The sequence below is a fragment of the Culex pipiens genome, chromosome 2 (genome assembly GCF_016801865.2).
Source record: "Culex pipiens pallens isolate TS chromosome 2, TS_CPP_V2, whole genome shotgun sequence".
NCBI lineage: Eukaryota > Metazoa > Arthropoda > Insecta > Diptera > Culicidae > Culex > Culex pipiens.
Genome location: NC_068938.1, coordinates 3,726,038 through 3,741,370, shown reverse-complemented (window position 1 = coordinate 3,741,370; position 15,333 = coordinate 3,726,038). Strand labels below are relative to the sequence as shown.

General features: G+C 37.2%; 3 protein-coding genes across 5 annotated transcripts in view; 1 reads left to right on the top strand and 2 right to left on the bottom strand.

Moving 5' to 3' along the window:
- Positions 1 to 1,584: 1,584 nt before the first annotated feature.
- LOC120412505 (V-type proton ATPase 21 kDa proteolipid subunit c''-like) lies at positions 1,585 to 3,074 on the bottom strand. 3 transcript variants are annotated; one of them, XM_039573007.2, is made up of 3 exons: positions 2,928 to 3,074; positions 2,145 to 2,844; positions 1,585 to 2,087 (listed from the first exon to the last, which is right to left on the bottom strand). In XM_039573007.2, the coding sequence occupies exon 2, from the start codon at positions 2,831 to 2,833 to the stop codon at positions 2,207 to 2,209; it is 627 nt and encodes a 208-aa protein (XP_039428941.1). In that variant the 5' UTR covers positions 2,834 to 2,844; positions 2,928 to 3,074; the 3' UTR covers positions 1,585 to 2,087; positions 2,145 to 2,206. The 3 variants fall into 3 exon arrangements, with proteins under 3 accessions (XP_039428941.1, XP_039428939.1, XP_039428942.1); XM_039573005.2 differs by having other exon boundaries at positions 1,585 to 2,084; XM_039573008.2 differs by having other exon boundaries at positions 1,585 to 2,084; positions 2,149 to 2,844.
- Positions 3,075 to 3,495: 421 nt separating this feature from the next.
- Positions 3,496 to 6,218, bottom strand: LOC120412499 (zinc finger protein 345-like). Its single transcript, XM_039572998.2, has 4 exons — positions 6,055 to 6,218; positions 4,662 to 5,463; positions 4,512 to 4,571; positions 3,496 to 4,455 (listed from the first exon to the last, which is right to left on the bottom strand). The coding sequence occupies exons 1-4, from the start codon at positions 6,078 to 6,080 to the stop codon at positions 3,511 to 3,513; spliced, it is 1,833 nt and encodes a 610-aa protein (XP_039428932.1). The 5' UTR covers positions 6,081 to 6,218; the 3' UTR covers positions 3,496 to 3,510.
- A 3,997-nt stretch (positions 6,219 to 10,215) lies between these two features.
- The window catches only part of LOC120412503 (uncharacterized), a 32,735-nt gene continuing 27,617 nt past the window's right edge, over positions 10,216 to 15,333 (top strand). The window contains exon 1 of the mRNA XM_039573002.2: positions 10,216 to 10,883. Coding sequence (XP_039428936.1) covers positions 10,820 to 10,883 — 64 coding nt within the window. The 5' untranslated portion in view covers positions 10,216 to 10,819. The remainder of the gene's footprint in view (positions 10,884 to 15,333) is intronic.

Below are 15,333 nucleotides of genomic sequence, written 5' to 3'. Positions count from 1 at the left end.
TGAACTTCCTCTGTCCCAAAATTCGATCCGATGACTTCGACGATTTGTTGTTATCTCCACGGCAGGTCCAGGCGCGCTTCCACATCTCTCCACAGGGCTTCATAGTAAACAAGCTGGCCAAGCGTCAATAAGAAGGCTGCTGTCTGTTTTGTTAGCTAAAAAACTTTACTCCAACGAAGGCTGTCATTGGAATTGAAGTTATATAAGTTTGTTTCAAGTCAGTTTTTATAACTCCACTATATAACATTGTTATAACAAACCGTTTCAACTGTCATTTCGATTACCGTACCACGGAGAGTAATATTGAAAATCGGTATGAATTTGATTTGTTGTTTTCTCTATCATAAACTCTATAAGCTAATAATTTTTGTAGCTTTAACCAGCGATATGTTCACAAATTAATCGGTCAACAATCAAAACTATTGTTATCTTCAATAAATAAACATTACTGAAACTGAAACTCTAAATTCCTCATGTACAGTAACTTTTAATAGAATCAACCAAATTGGACGCTTCCGGTTGCAAAAGATCCATCCATGTTTACCGGAGATATTCCGGATTTCGTCAAAGTCGGCTTATTTTCGTTTTCTGATATTTTAAATTCTCTATAATTTACTTTTAAAATATCACCAGCAAAACTTTATGTTGATTCAATAAGATCGGTGTTATTTTTTTCTATACTTCTTGCAGGGATATAAAAATACCAAAGTTTTCACCATCCTTAAGTAGTTTTATTCTAGTTTTTCCTGATCCTTCTCATCTTTTTCTCTTCTTACGATATCAATAGATTCTATTGTACTTAGCCATAGATGCAAGGAATTCCATATCACTATAATTTGTAAACTAAATACCACATTTGTAAACAAATAAGCACATCTAATAAACACAAATTGAATTGAATTGAAAATATCAAAGTTTCAATTCTCACCGACTACAATTATCATGCCCAAACTCTCATCTCCCAACTTTCACAGCCCTTCTTTCCGCTCCGTTATGCTCTTTTTCTCTCTCTCTCATTCCCACATCCACAATCATCCCCCATATCAACAGAGCGTTGCCACAAAACAAAATTTTCCAACGAAAGTTAACGGGACGTAGTACGTGATCGGTTCACAATCTCGCATTCTTTCATGCATTTGGTCGGAGAAAACAAAATAATCTTCGGCGAGTTTTCGTGAACGAGGAAAGAGAAGGAGTGATTGAAACAGAATGCTCTTACTGGCAATCAGAAGAAGGGAACTCACTAGTGACACAAGTGACGGTCACTATACCTTTTGGTATTTTGGGGCAAGAATCATCAAATGATAGATTTTTTCTATCATTTAATTACAACACTGACTGCTTCAAACAATTTTAATTTAATATTCTACAAATGACGAATTTGATGAATTGTGCCAAATAATAACTGGGCTGTTTCTCAATATTCCAATTCAGGAGCAACATTTGAAAGGGGCGGTACGACATTGCTCTTACGGCCTTTCGTCCCATTTAAACGCGTGTAATGAAAGGCCTTAAGAGCAATGTCGTACCGCCCCTTTCAAATGTTGCTCCAGAATTGAAGTAATTAAAATACAAACTTGAATTGTTGTGTGACGTTCATTGAACATTTATTTCATGATTTCGCGTTCGGTTACATCTGAATGCGCGGGATTTCCACTAACGTTTAAGTGTTTTTTGTTTGTTTCTTTAAGCTTATACAATATTTAAACCATCTTTAATTTAAACACACGTTTGTGCATTAAACTAACGCAAAAAATATGAAAGTAAAACAATAATAAACAATATTTACCAATTTACACATCAAGATGGGGGGGTTTGTTTACTCAAAAATATCCTCGTTGAAGGTTGAATAAAGGCAGAATATATATTAAGTTGACGTTGCTCGAAACTTAAGCAACCTCTAAGTATTTTGAAGATGGTTCCGGATGTTTGTAGTTTGGGTTGTGTGTTGTGAGTGTAGATAGATCGTACTTCTGGAATGGCCTTTGAGAGTAACACTACTACTTTTTAAAGATAACTCTTGTTGCTGCTGCTGCCCCTCACGAGTCACTTTTGTCTCATTTCTGTTTCGGTAATTTAATACTCTGCTGAAAGGAATAATGATTTTTTGGGTTGGAATTTGAGATCTTCTTCGAGCAACTCACCCACATTTGTTCTGGATCCTCTCTCTCTCTACGATTATTTTGGTACTTTTGAGCGGGGGGATTTACTCCTTGTCGCCCATCTTGACCTTCGAGGTCATGTAGATGCCCACGATGAGTCCGAACAGACCGATGGCCGAGCCGAAGATCTCGACGATCAGAATCTTGACAAACAGTGCCGAGTTGGCGGCATCGGCCAGGGCCGCACCGGAACCGACAATGCCGACGGCGATACCGCAGAACAGGTTGACCAGACCGACGGCCAGGCCAGCGCCGAACATTACATAACCGGAGAACCAGTTGTTGTTCCGGATGTTCTCGTTAGCGACGATCGTGGACCAGGAGAAGTTCTCCAGCATTCCGGACAGGACGATGGCCGTGATGAGACCGTAGATGGCGACGGCTTCGCAGAAGATGACGGAGATCAAGTTCTTGGTCTTGATGCGCGGGGCCTTGACGCCTCCACCGACGATGCTCACTCCGGTCGTGTGAATTCCCATGGCCGCTCCGACGACGGACAGCGCGACGGCGAACGCGATGCCGAGGGTGGCCCACATGTACGGGGACGTCTCCTCCAGGAACCAGCCGACGCTGACGCGCTCGCCCTTGCCCGTGAGGACATGGTACAGGATCAGTACCGTCGAAACCGAGGTCAGCGTTCCGACGAGGGTGTACCCGAGAGTGTAGCGCATCGTGTGGCCGTCTGCAAACGAGAATTTCACCTTAATTACACTGTCTGGGGCGGGTTTGACACCGGTGGCCACGGATTGCAGCGCGAGAACCTACCTTCTGGTCGATTTTTCAGCAAATTTACACACAATCAGTCAGTCACTTGATCCCCCGTGTATCATATGACCCTCCTCACTGCGAAAAGAAGAAAAGTGACAGCCCGAGTGACAGCTTGTGGTGAGTAATCGATATTTTGTAAACGTCGTGTACACGGAAAAAATAAACAGATGAAATTATAGGCTTGCAGCAGCGCCGCCATGTGGCTGCTAGCGCAAGCTTTTACAGGTCAAACTCGCTAGTCGGGAAAGTCAGATGCAGTCAGGGTTGTTGTTGTTAGTTCAATAATTTCTGACAGCACCAATAGTGACTGGAAGAGTTACAAATAAAAACAGGTGCATCGTTAATGCTACAAGGATAACCATCATGACAAAGAACTTTAGATACTTGAATAGCACGTTCCGAGATGGGAAAGGGTGTTTCATCTTCAGGCGTTTCATTTCGCTTCGCATACTTTGGATTGCTGCTCAGAATAAAGACGAAGTTCTTCGTCAAAAACAATTTCCTGACGGAGAAGAATTTAGGAATTTCTCAGCAAAATCAAGCACAAACGTTAAAACTTCACCTTACATTTATAATTCCCTCATTTCGCACATTTCACCTCAAACTTAACAACGACCTGTCCGGTCTCCGGAACCACACTCGACGCCAGCTCCACCAACTGCGCATCCCCTCCAATCTCCTCAGCGTCCACGTCCCCAGTTATAACTTCCACCTCCTCACTGACCTCCAGCGACAATCCACGTTCATGAACCAGCATGTGCTCTTTCAACGAATGTGCCCGCACAAATGTCTCCCCACAAACAGTACAACCAAACGGCCGCTCCCCCGTGTGAATCGTCCGGTCGTGCACGCGCAGGTGCTCCTTCTGGTTGAACGATCGTGGACACTTTACGCACGGAAACGGACGCGCTCCGGTAATGTGGATTCGCAAGTGCACTTTAAGCGATTGTGACGTGCTAAACAGCTTGTCACAGACCAGACAGCAGTACGGTTCCTCCAGGCCAGCGTCCAGCTGAGCTTGGGCGCGCTCCGGAGCGACCAGAATCACCGTTTGATTCGGCTTGGCCAGACCGTCCACGTGAACGCGCTGAATGTGCTTCGTGAGCACATCTTCCCGGATGAAACTTTTCGGGCAGTTGAGGCACTGGAACTGCTTCCGGTCGTGGCTCTTCATGTGGAACTTGAGCAAACGGGCGCTTTCGAAGGTGGTGAAGCAAATCTTACAAACCAGCTGTTCCGCGTGCTTGAGCTCGTGGGTTTTGGCGGCTCGTTCCGATGTGAATTCTTTGGAGCAGAAGCCACATGAAACTTTGGACGGCTTGGAATGAACGCGGGCGTGACGTTCCAGATGATGCTTGTCATAGAATGTTTTAGGGCATAACTGGCAGGATAAGTTCCGCTCTCCTTTATGGCGTTTCTCATGAGCCTTCATGTTTGAGAGATTCATAAAGTCTCTTCCGCAAATGCTACAAGTGTAAGGTTTCGCTCCAGAGTGCACGCGAAGATGTTTGGTCAAATTACACGCCTTAAAAAAAATAAATCAATAAATTGAAGAAATGCATTTATTTAGGAATAACAAACCTGATTGAAGCGTTTTGAGCAAACTTCGCACTGGAATGGCTTATCATCGATGTGAGATCGCTGAAATGAAAAATAAATCGATCCAGCTCACTAAATATTCACGAACAACGAAAGTTCAACAAATTACAAGACAACACATTCGATTCTTACCTCATGGGAAAGCAGGTGCGCTTTGCAGATGAATGCTTTATCACATTTATCATAAGTGCAGACAAATGGCTTATCTCCGGTGTGCTTCCGAACGTGATAGACCAAGTTACTGCTCTGACTAAACCCGCGATCGCAGTGCGGACACTTGAACTTCTTCTCCTTCTTGTGAATCCGCATGTGGTCCTTCAAATAAGCCACCTCCTTCCCGCAAACCTCACATTTGGAAAGCTTTTTTGGTTTATCGGAAACCTCCCTTTTAGATTTAGGCCTTTCCTCAGCTTCAGAATTTCCCTCACCATCCTCCTTATTGTCGTCCCAATCATCATCCTCCACTTGATCCTCCTCAGCCGCTTCCAACAAGTTATTCAGCTCTTTCTTGATCTCATCGACCTGTTCCAAAACATTGTCAACTCCAACCTTGGCCTCTTCCATGATCGTCGGAACTTTAACCTCCCGAACCTTGGGAACCTCCACAACCTTAACCACCTTATGCTCTACCTCAACCGCCATCGGATCCTCCAAACACCCAAACGGATCATCGTCCGGCTCTACGCTCCTCTTAACCTTCTCCACAACGTACTCGCTACACCGGGGCTTAAAACTCTCATCAAACTGATTAATGCGATCGTGGCAAAACTCGCAAACCGGTGAAATTATCCCACATACGGGAACCACCCGTACATTTGTACATTTAAAGATTTTGTCCAGCAGGCGGCTGTTGTCGGTAGCGCAAAAGATCGACTCCATGGCACCGCTCGTGCCATCGCAGATTTTGCACCCAATTTCCTGCTTTTCGAAGGGGCTGAAAATGGAAGAGATTTTTGTAATTTGTTGTTTCATTGGTCCAGGAAGAAACTATGAGGAAATTAACATTTGATCCAAACTAACAAATTTCAAAACTCTAAGTCAAATGAAATGCAATCTTGAAAGGAATCCTTTGGAATACTTTTATTGCTACCTGTGAACCCCTTGAATAACAATCGAAAAACAATCGAAAAATGCTCAATAATGATCGATTTAGAATGCTTCGCGATGTTCTACAAAGTTGTTTCCCAGAACAAAACCTACAAGAATATCAAATTTTATCAGTAAATAGCCCCAACAATCCCAAACAAACTTAAAGATAAGCGAGAACCCGTTTAACCTTATTCAAGTATTGATTGTTATTTCTATGGCTTCTGGACTAAATGAGAATTCAATTTTACATGATTAGTATGGAAAAATTTAGCTTTTTATTTTAAAAAAAAGATCCTAAAAACATATGAAACAAAATAGGACCTTTTTAAAAAATACTCTACACTCAAACTTTTGATTTTTATAATTTATCAAGTTAAAGAAGGTTTGTTATGGAATTTTAAGTCTAATATTAAAAGATGTTTCAAAATAAGCTTACCAGACAGTGGATTTCATCAAACTCATCTTTAGATGATTAAATGACACGTGTAAAAAATATGTTTGAACTGTAATTTCCTAAATCCTTAATTATTATCATAAACTTTAGGTATTTAATTTATGTTTAGTTATTTTTTGTTATGTTTTTGAATTTATCTGTCAATCTAGTCAAACAAAACAAACAAAGAGGTAGTCAGAGGGCACGTTCTTTCATTACGAAACAAAAATATTTTTCCAGGACCTCCCCCCCCCCCCAACACATTTCCCAGAATGTTTTGTTACGAGAGCGCACCCCCCTCCCCCGATTCTCGTCTGCGTTACGTCATAAAAGATCGCTCCATTATGACACATTGAAGGTGGTGAGTTTCTGCTGTTTCTGCTATTCGCCGCAAGAGTTCCCCGTAATAATTTTGTCTGAAGGAAGTGCACGGAAAAAATAAGTTGCTTTTTTTTTTCTTAGCACTATTCAAACTTTTAAAAATTTGTTGAAAACTATTTCTTAATTAACTTTTTTTTCACAAAAATAAACAATTTCCTATTTCATATTTTTATTTTTTTTTTAATTTTTTATGTGTTTTAGGGGATTGTTTGAGGGACATAATCCGCAAAAGTTGCGCAGGATTTTTTGTTTTTTAAATAAAAATCTTATTCGAAATTTTATTTTGACATCAGTTTTCAATTTAAAATTAAATTTGTAATCTAAAAAACCCATTCGATAAAGTGAACATTTCAAATTCGAATTTTTCGATGTTTAAAAATTAAACATTGTTTTTTATGTTAAATGTTTTAAAATGAAACGTTTCACAAATGTTTTATTTTTAATATTGAAAATATGACCATTATCTTCTGAGATATTGGTACTAGAAAAAAGACTGTTTGGATGAGACTTAAAAAATTAAAAATTTATTGTATTTCAGCAACCAGACCCAGGTAACCATCCAGCACTAAAAATAATCATATATGAGCTGCTAAACAGCATTCACCAGCTAATCAGTCATAAAACAGCTAAGGTGATTGCAAATTAGCTTTAAAAAAACTGCTCTAATAATAGCTGGAATAGAGCTGATTTGATGCTGCTACTAGCAACACTGCAACCAAATATTTCATCAAACTGGCAACACTAAATTGATCCGTGTAAGAGCGAAAGAGAGAGATAACCACGAACAGATTCAAAAATATTCCTTACTCTCTCATCTATTAAACCAAAACAAATCGAGAGGGGAGAAAAAAACACTCAGCTTAGAAGATTTTGTCTACGCTGCTATTGAAGCCGTTTTATTTTAATGGTAAGTTTAATTTCATCATTTTTGATTTTAATGATAAAAGAATTTCTACGACGTTTACAGTGGCCTCGACCAGCTGACATGTGCTTACGGATACGGAGGAAACATGGCAAAATTATGCGGAGTTTTCATTGCGCGAAAGCTGGAACAACCGTCTTTGAACACCCAACATGGGCATTTCCCGAGGAACTTCCTTCAACTTCCAACACACGACTGGTCGGTGCGGTAAATAATAAGGAATTAAACGGTGTGTTTTGAAAAATACATAGAAAGTTTCTAGTGGTATGGTCGATTGGAAAATGCTCTTATTACATAGGATTTGTACATTTAACTGAACAACAAATCTGCTAATGTAGCTCTTACAACTAACCTGGAAATCCATACCTCCGGATTCATCGAACATCATCAACATCCAGCATCGCATCGGCACTACCGCGAGTTCAAGCAAATAATTCAACTTCCCCTCTCAGTCAGCTGAGTCGGCAAAGTAGCAAACAGCCCAAAAATAGAATTGAGAAAAGCAGGGGAGAGAGAGATGGAAAGGGACAACAATATTTTTGCCTCTCCATTTTTTGACATTTTGCAGGGGTGGCTGTAAAACAGAAATATAAAGTCCAAAACCAGCTGCAAACCTGCTGTAAAAGCGCTTTTGGTGCAGATGTCAAAACAGTTTAGCTTTTATCCGCAGCTGTAAATGCGCTGTTAGTGCTGAACAGGGACTTTATTTTGTGCTGATTGGTTACTTGGGGAGGTTCAATCTTCAATGTCTCTTAGGCAATTTAAATAGAATTTATCTCAAATTTTCGAAAAAAAAAATATTTTCAGATATGAAACGGGAATTTTCAGTAACATTTTAATTTTCTATTAATTTTCTTGAAAACGGTCCACTTTATCAAAAAATTGAAAAGTTTTTTCGATTGCAAATTTGATTTTACCATAACAGACTGGACCCGATGCCTGATTTTTCTGTTACAAACTGAAGTATAAAAAAACCATACTTGGAGTAAAATTTCCAATTCTAAAAAAAAAAATTTGGTCAATATTTGTCCATACCTTTCTATAGCCCAAAAGTTACGGCAATTGTCCCCTAAAAAATATTCAAAACATTAAAAATTAAAATATGTGAATTTTGGGAAAAAGATTTTTTTATGAATAAAAAGTTTATTTAAAAATTGGCAAAAACTAATTTCTGTGTACTATTTTTTTTCTCAATAGTCCTCATCAAAACCTAGGGGAAATTCTCGTATGTTTGGCAGGTTAAGCACTCGCTCCTAACTCCATCCAATTTGCTAATTTTCACTATTTAAATAAAAAAAAATGCAAAACTTTTGATATAAATTTGCTTGCTCACTTTTTATTGAGCTATATCACTCGATTTTAGTTGAAAACGCTTTTTATGAGCTGTTATTGGATTTCAAAGTGCTGATATGGAAACATTAGAGGCACGCTGGAATTAGATGATGTTCCCCTACAACTTTGTCGAAGACACCAAATCGATCAGAAAATTCTCGAACATTTACGTAACATTTTTGTAGAACAGCTGCCAAAAATGTAAGGACATTTGTATGGGTGAACTAATGACACAAAATAGCTACTTTGGTCATAAAGAAAGCCACCCAAAAATTGAGCAAAATAAAAAAAAAAGTTTAAAACGCACGAAATCGCAAAAAAAATCTTCATAAAATCGGATTGAAAGTGTACATATTTTAGTTTCTACGTCCTAAGTATCATTACTGAGGTTGCTGTTATAGTTTTCAAAGAAATAAATCAATTTGTTTATTTAGTTAAACATTATTTTAAGCTGTCGCAAATATTTTTCAAAGTTTTTGTCAACCCCTTCAAAATCGTCTCGAAAAATTAGAGGGGAAACCATTTTTTTTTATTAAATAAACTCCAAAATTTGAAAACAAATCCACGTGCTTTCCTCTGGGTTAGGACTAATTTTTAGCGTGTTCGACTTTATTCAAAAATCATTTGATGAATTTCAGAGAATTTTAGATGTTTTTTGATTACATTTTTTGAGAACTAATGATTGCAAATCAACTGTTATATATTTTTTCATATTTTTTTCTCCGCCTCGATTAGTTATGGGACAACAACTTTTTTTTTTAATATTTGCATCAGCCTTTTTTTAAACAAAATACATATAAATTGTCTTGTAAAAACTAAAAAAACTGAAAAATACATTAATAAATTTCATAAACTTTATTCAGTTTTATTTTGATTAATATTAGAGCTTTAAAAAAGTTTCGATTTTTATAATAAAGCACAAACTTAAAGGTCCCTTCACACCAAACCACACAATCCCACGACATCGAGTCCCGATCCAACATCCTTCGCGCGAGAGTCAAAACGAGAGCAAGAGTCGTCGGTTTGGATTCATTATTTAACATCTCGTTCATTAATGGTTACCCATACTCACACTCGAACACCACGATCGCGATTCATTCAATTCGCGACTGATTGAACTGGCTGGCGGAACAAAAGAGAGAGTTTTTGGTGGGTGCACACCCCAACAAACAGGGTCGATCACATATATCACATATACACACAAACCATACGATCACACGATCCTCGCACGAAGAAGGGGGATGAATTCACGTTTGGCAATAGAGATGGTTGAGTTTGGGGTTTAGGTAAAAACTTGTTTTAGGATTTTTAATTAGAATGCAGAAAATTAAAATTTATGAAAATTTTAAAATCAATTTCAACTAAAAATTTTAACTTAACTATCTCTCTCCCCAATCGATCACCATTCATGCGGGTCTCTCAATGAAAAGCGAGAGAGTCTAAAACACACGATCACCAAGCGCTGCTGCTGGTGGAGACCCATTGATGATCACCACGACTGACTTTGGACCCACGTCTCGTTCGGCGCTCCGATCAGTTGCAGTTTCGTGCTCGTCGGGGTGTGGTGTGCTCAGCTCTTCGATTCTCTCCAACAGGTGGTGATCGTGTCGCGTGTTCCGTGCCCAAGTCTCAAGGCTAAATCTTGAGCAACTCGTATCGAGAGTGTAAAATTAAAAAGTTGTTGGCGGTTTAACACACACGAAAAGCAAAAAAAAGAGAAGTAAATTCCGCCGCACAATTGTGGGCTGGTGTTCCGAAAATCACAACCTCTTTTGTGCGCAAAATAAAAGTAGGAGATGATTACATTTGGCTGCCGTCGCCGTCGTCGTCGTGTGTGAGGAAAAAATTGAAAGGAAAATAAAAAAAAAAGTTTGAAAAAACAACGAAACAAGCGAAAACCAAAAAAAGTTAAATTGGAGGAAAGAAGAGAGTTTCATATTTGTCCGAGTTGTGGGCCGAGAAATGTGCAACATTTGAGGTGATTCCGATCTGGCACGGCGCGATTTTTTTTTGTGTGGATTTCTTCCTCTTCATTCAATCACAGTTGGCCACGGCACAGACCTCGATCGATTGACCCTCGGGGTGGGATCTTCAACACAGCACACAACTCAGCCAAGAAGTGATGAGGTCAACATGAAGTTCCTGCTGCGAATAATTGGATTACTACTGATGCTGTTGGCGTTTGACGCTGCGTCATGTGAGTATATAGAGAGAGAGCTTCACCTTAAGCATCGAGGTTGGACCTTAAACCGACTTAACCTTAAAGCCGATGATGCTTTACTGATATTACACAATCCTCTCGCGCCAAGGCGACTTCGTCGTGACATTTGAATTTGTGTACGCCAAACCGTCTCCGAGCGACACATACCTTAAGTAACCAAGATCCGTCGCTTGTGGGACAGGTCTACAAATTGGTCCAGAGAGAGACCTGAACGAGAGTGAGAGTGAAACACGAACAAGCTCGAAGTCAAGTCGAGGCGACGACAAACCCGCCTCCACCTTTTATTTGAGCTGCTGCTTATTTTGGTGCGCGTGAATAGCTCACTTGCTTTACTACACGCGCATATCAGCGCACCAGCAAACCACGTGCGTGTCTGCTTAACCAACCAAAGCAGCAGCAGACAAACAAAATGCCTGGCTAAGACTGTATGTATCGGTTTTAAATTTTTGGATTTTTTTTTCTTTACTCCTGCAGCAAAAACACTTGCGGTTTTGTTTGCGGAAAGCAAACTTAGGCATCTACGCATCTTGCTACAGTTTTGACATTGTTGGTGGTTGGAAATGATGACGAATTCGACACACTTTTGAGTGTTATATCATTAAGCTTTGTTTTGAATCAATCATTTTATGTTCTCCAGTCATTCAAAATTTTGCTTGAAAATAAACATACAAATTTCAGCAATTCTTTGGTGTTTATGAATTTGTTTGCCAGAAAATATCTCGTCGATGTCTACTCAAAATTACTCTAGGTATACAGTAAAAAATAATGTAAACTTGGAAGGTGTAATTTTGGAAGGTTGAATATTACCTCTTTTATGTTCTAATTTTACCTAAATTTAGACTGAAAAGGTGACATTACACCAGAAAAGATGTAAAATTATTGTAAGGTTTACTTTCTTTAGTAAGCAAGGCAAAAAGAAAAACTGTCCAAAATTTGGCTCATCATCTCGATAAACGACAAATTTGTTGCAAAAGCTCATTCGTGGCCTGGACTTTGACCTTGAAAGAATTCTCAAGATCAAATAAGTAAGTGGATTTGTTTTTATGAGGTTATCAAATCGTCACTCACTTTTTTTAAAGGATTTTTTATATTGATTGATAGTTTGAACAAATAGGTATAGATGTTGCAGCAGTTATTCGATTTCAGTGAAAATTTTAGAGAACGGAAACAGAATTTTTGAATAGTTTTGTTTTTGTTTAAAGTAAAACTGAATATTTTTTTTATAAAATGACTGTCCACCTTTTTTGCACACAATTTTGAAGCCACGACTTTAAACTTTTATAATTTTCTATTTCAAAAGAAGCAAAAAAAACTCTGTTTGATTAAAAAAAAAGGCAAAAAATTTTATCAGCCAAATTAGACCTAAAAAAATCAAAACTTTGGCAAAATCACGTGAAACAACCAAAAATGAAATCCTTTCAAAAATTTCACTTCTGATGTATCTAAGCACGAAAACAAACAACATTTCTAGATTAATTTGTCAAAAGGCCCAATCGTCATAGGACACCAATGGCGTATAGGACCAATTAAAGAAGTACTCTAGATTTGTTCTGTATTCGTCGAGAGAACAAACATTGAACAATGATTATTTAAAGAAATCAAGAAGGAGAGCTTCGGATAATCTATGAAAAATTTTAATTTTAAAATTTGAGATTTTTTTTTCAGAGAGGAGGAATTTTCTTAAAAGTTTAGTTTTTTACACTGAAAAACAGACCAATAGTTTCCAACTTTAAAAGCTGTTTTCTCAGCAAACATCAGTCTGTTCAAAAATGTCAAAAAGAGAATATTTTAGCTTTTTGAAAAAAAAAAAAAATTGGTGCCCCTCTTTTTTTTGCAAATTGCGCAAAAACTGTAATTTTTCGAAAAAAAAACATTTGCAATGCTAAAAAACGGTGCACTTTATCGAACAATGCATTAACCCTCTACAACCCAACCCCGCCTTTAGACGGTCTTCGATCTGAAAAATCGCCAAAAATCCATTTTTCAACCAATTTTTGATCTTTAAAAGGATTGGAAAGTAGAACTCTTTAAATTTTAGAATATTCATGGGTTGGAAGTTTTAATTGTTTTATGTGACTTTGCCAATGTTTTAAAAAATGTCATTTTTTCAGGGGTCAACTTTGGCGGTGTTTTTTACTAACATTTCCTATATTTTAAGTAAAAAGAAGTATGCAGTAATTTTTTTAGTGTCCCAGACTACGCCTCTTCGCATTTTTTCACAATTCAAATGATAATGGCATCATTCTATAGCGGAAAATGTGAAAACATGCAAAAAATTGAAAAAGTGACTGTAAAAACATGAAAAAATTAGATAGGCAAAATGTAATGATTGGAGGTGGTAGAATAGGCCAAATACTACCAAAAACAAAGATAAACTAAACAATATAAATGCAAATTAAAATACTAAAAATAAAACGAGAAAAACATAAAACAAGAGAAGTGAAGTTTTTCGTAGAACAAAAGATGCTCAAAAAGACCTCCTAAACCCGGGAAAAATAAAAAATTTCGAAAAAAAAATTGGGCAGTAGAGGGTTAAGCAAAATGTTTCTTATTCATCCAAACTTTTAATTTTCTATAAGTTAAAGCAATTTCACATAAAACCTGTACGTTTGTGTTCAAAATATAACAAGTTTTGTATGTAAAATATTTAAAAACTTAAAATATTATTTTTTAGACCAAAATTAAGCATGTTTACAAAAGCTGGAAATTTTTGTTTACAAAACTTTTGAAAAAAGGTTCAAACTGCAGTAAAGGACTAAAGGAAACTATGTATGAAAACCCAGCCCAATTAATTAATCTTGAGGCTGATTCCAGTGACTGTAAAAATGCAGGGATCAAGTCTCCCTAAATGCACTTTTTTAAACAATTGATTGTAAAAATAGTATGACGATAAATTTAACATCAAATGCGTAAGGGCTTTGGAGTTGATAAGTTTATCAAACAATTCATGCATAAATAATATTTTTTTGAATAATTTTTGAGTGTTTTCTATACATATCAAAACAAAGAAAAATAGATCTCTTGGAAGTTTTTTGCAGCTCGTTTTAGAAAAATGTGTGTAACTCAATCTTAAAAAATTTAGTTAATTTCGCACAACTTTCTAGAACAAAGCTAATTGTTTTACCCACATGCTGACGAGATACAGGCTTGGGATCAAGTGTCCCCGGGGATCAAGTCTCCCCACTCTCACCTACTCTAGATTTGTCCCGTTATCTTATTTGTAGTCGTTGAGATCAAATATGATGATGGAAATACGTTACTCAAAAGAAAGCGGCCAATACGGCGTCGAGAGACTATCGAAAATGGTTATTCGGTTATGAAACAGGCAATCAACCACTCAAATTTAAATAATTTAGGTTCCAAGAAATTGACCAAGAATTTGATTTTAAATAAGAAAATAAAACAAACCATTCAAAATATTGTGATTCGATTATCCCAATGATTATCTAAAGAAATCAGGAAGGAGAGCTTCGGATAACTGATACTTCGGATTATCGAGTTTAGACACTTAAAAATCTAAAGTTTAGAAATCTAACATTTAAAAAGAGCAGAAGAGAGGCATGAAACTGTAAAACTCAAGCTTATTTTAAATCTATAATTTTTTTCGGAAAGGAGGAATTTTCTTGAAAGTTTAGTTTTTTACACTGAAAAACAGACCAATAGTTTCCAATATGCGAGAAAAAAAAGTTTTTATAACTCATTTTTCACGAAATATAAACTTCAAAAAGCTATTTTCTCAGCAAACATCAGTCCAGTTGGTGCTTTTCCCTCATCATTTTTTTTAAATTGCATTATTTTTTTTACATTTTTCGAAAAAAAAATCATGGTGCATTGTGTCAATTAAATTACTGTTAAATCATTTTCGATTGAACATTATTCCAAAAAAAAAATCGTATTTTCGGTAACATATTTTGCACTATCCTACACTCTAGCTTATATAAAATGACGTTTTTAGTCCCCTAAAATCTCGAGTATTAAACTGCCCACCATTGAAAAAACGGCTAATATCCACTTTTGGCAAAAACGAGATATTAGCACCAGGTGGTAGAGGATGTTCCAACGCATCTTCTGGAACTTGAATTTTACTGAAATAGTGCTTAGACTTGGCTGCCGATGCGAAAAACCAAACGGCTAATATGCCACTCTTATGGGAAATTGCCTTGACGGAGATTTTGTCACAGACACTAAAACGCGTTTTTCTCGGAATACTTGATTTGGCATAATAGCCGAATTTTCAAATATGGGCAGTAAATAATAGGTATTTTGAGAATACCGCTTTTTAGTGACAAAAAGTAAAATTAAAAAAGGAATTTTTTCCGTGTACTCATTTAAAAAAAGGGTCGACGTGAGAAAATGTCTTGATTCAAACATATCAATTTTGTACGTTCAAAATAAGAAGTTTTTAAAAAAGTGTTGTGAAATAAAA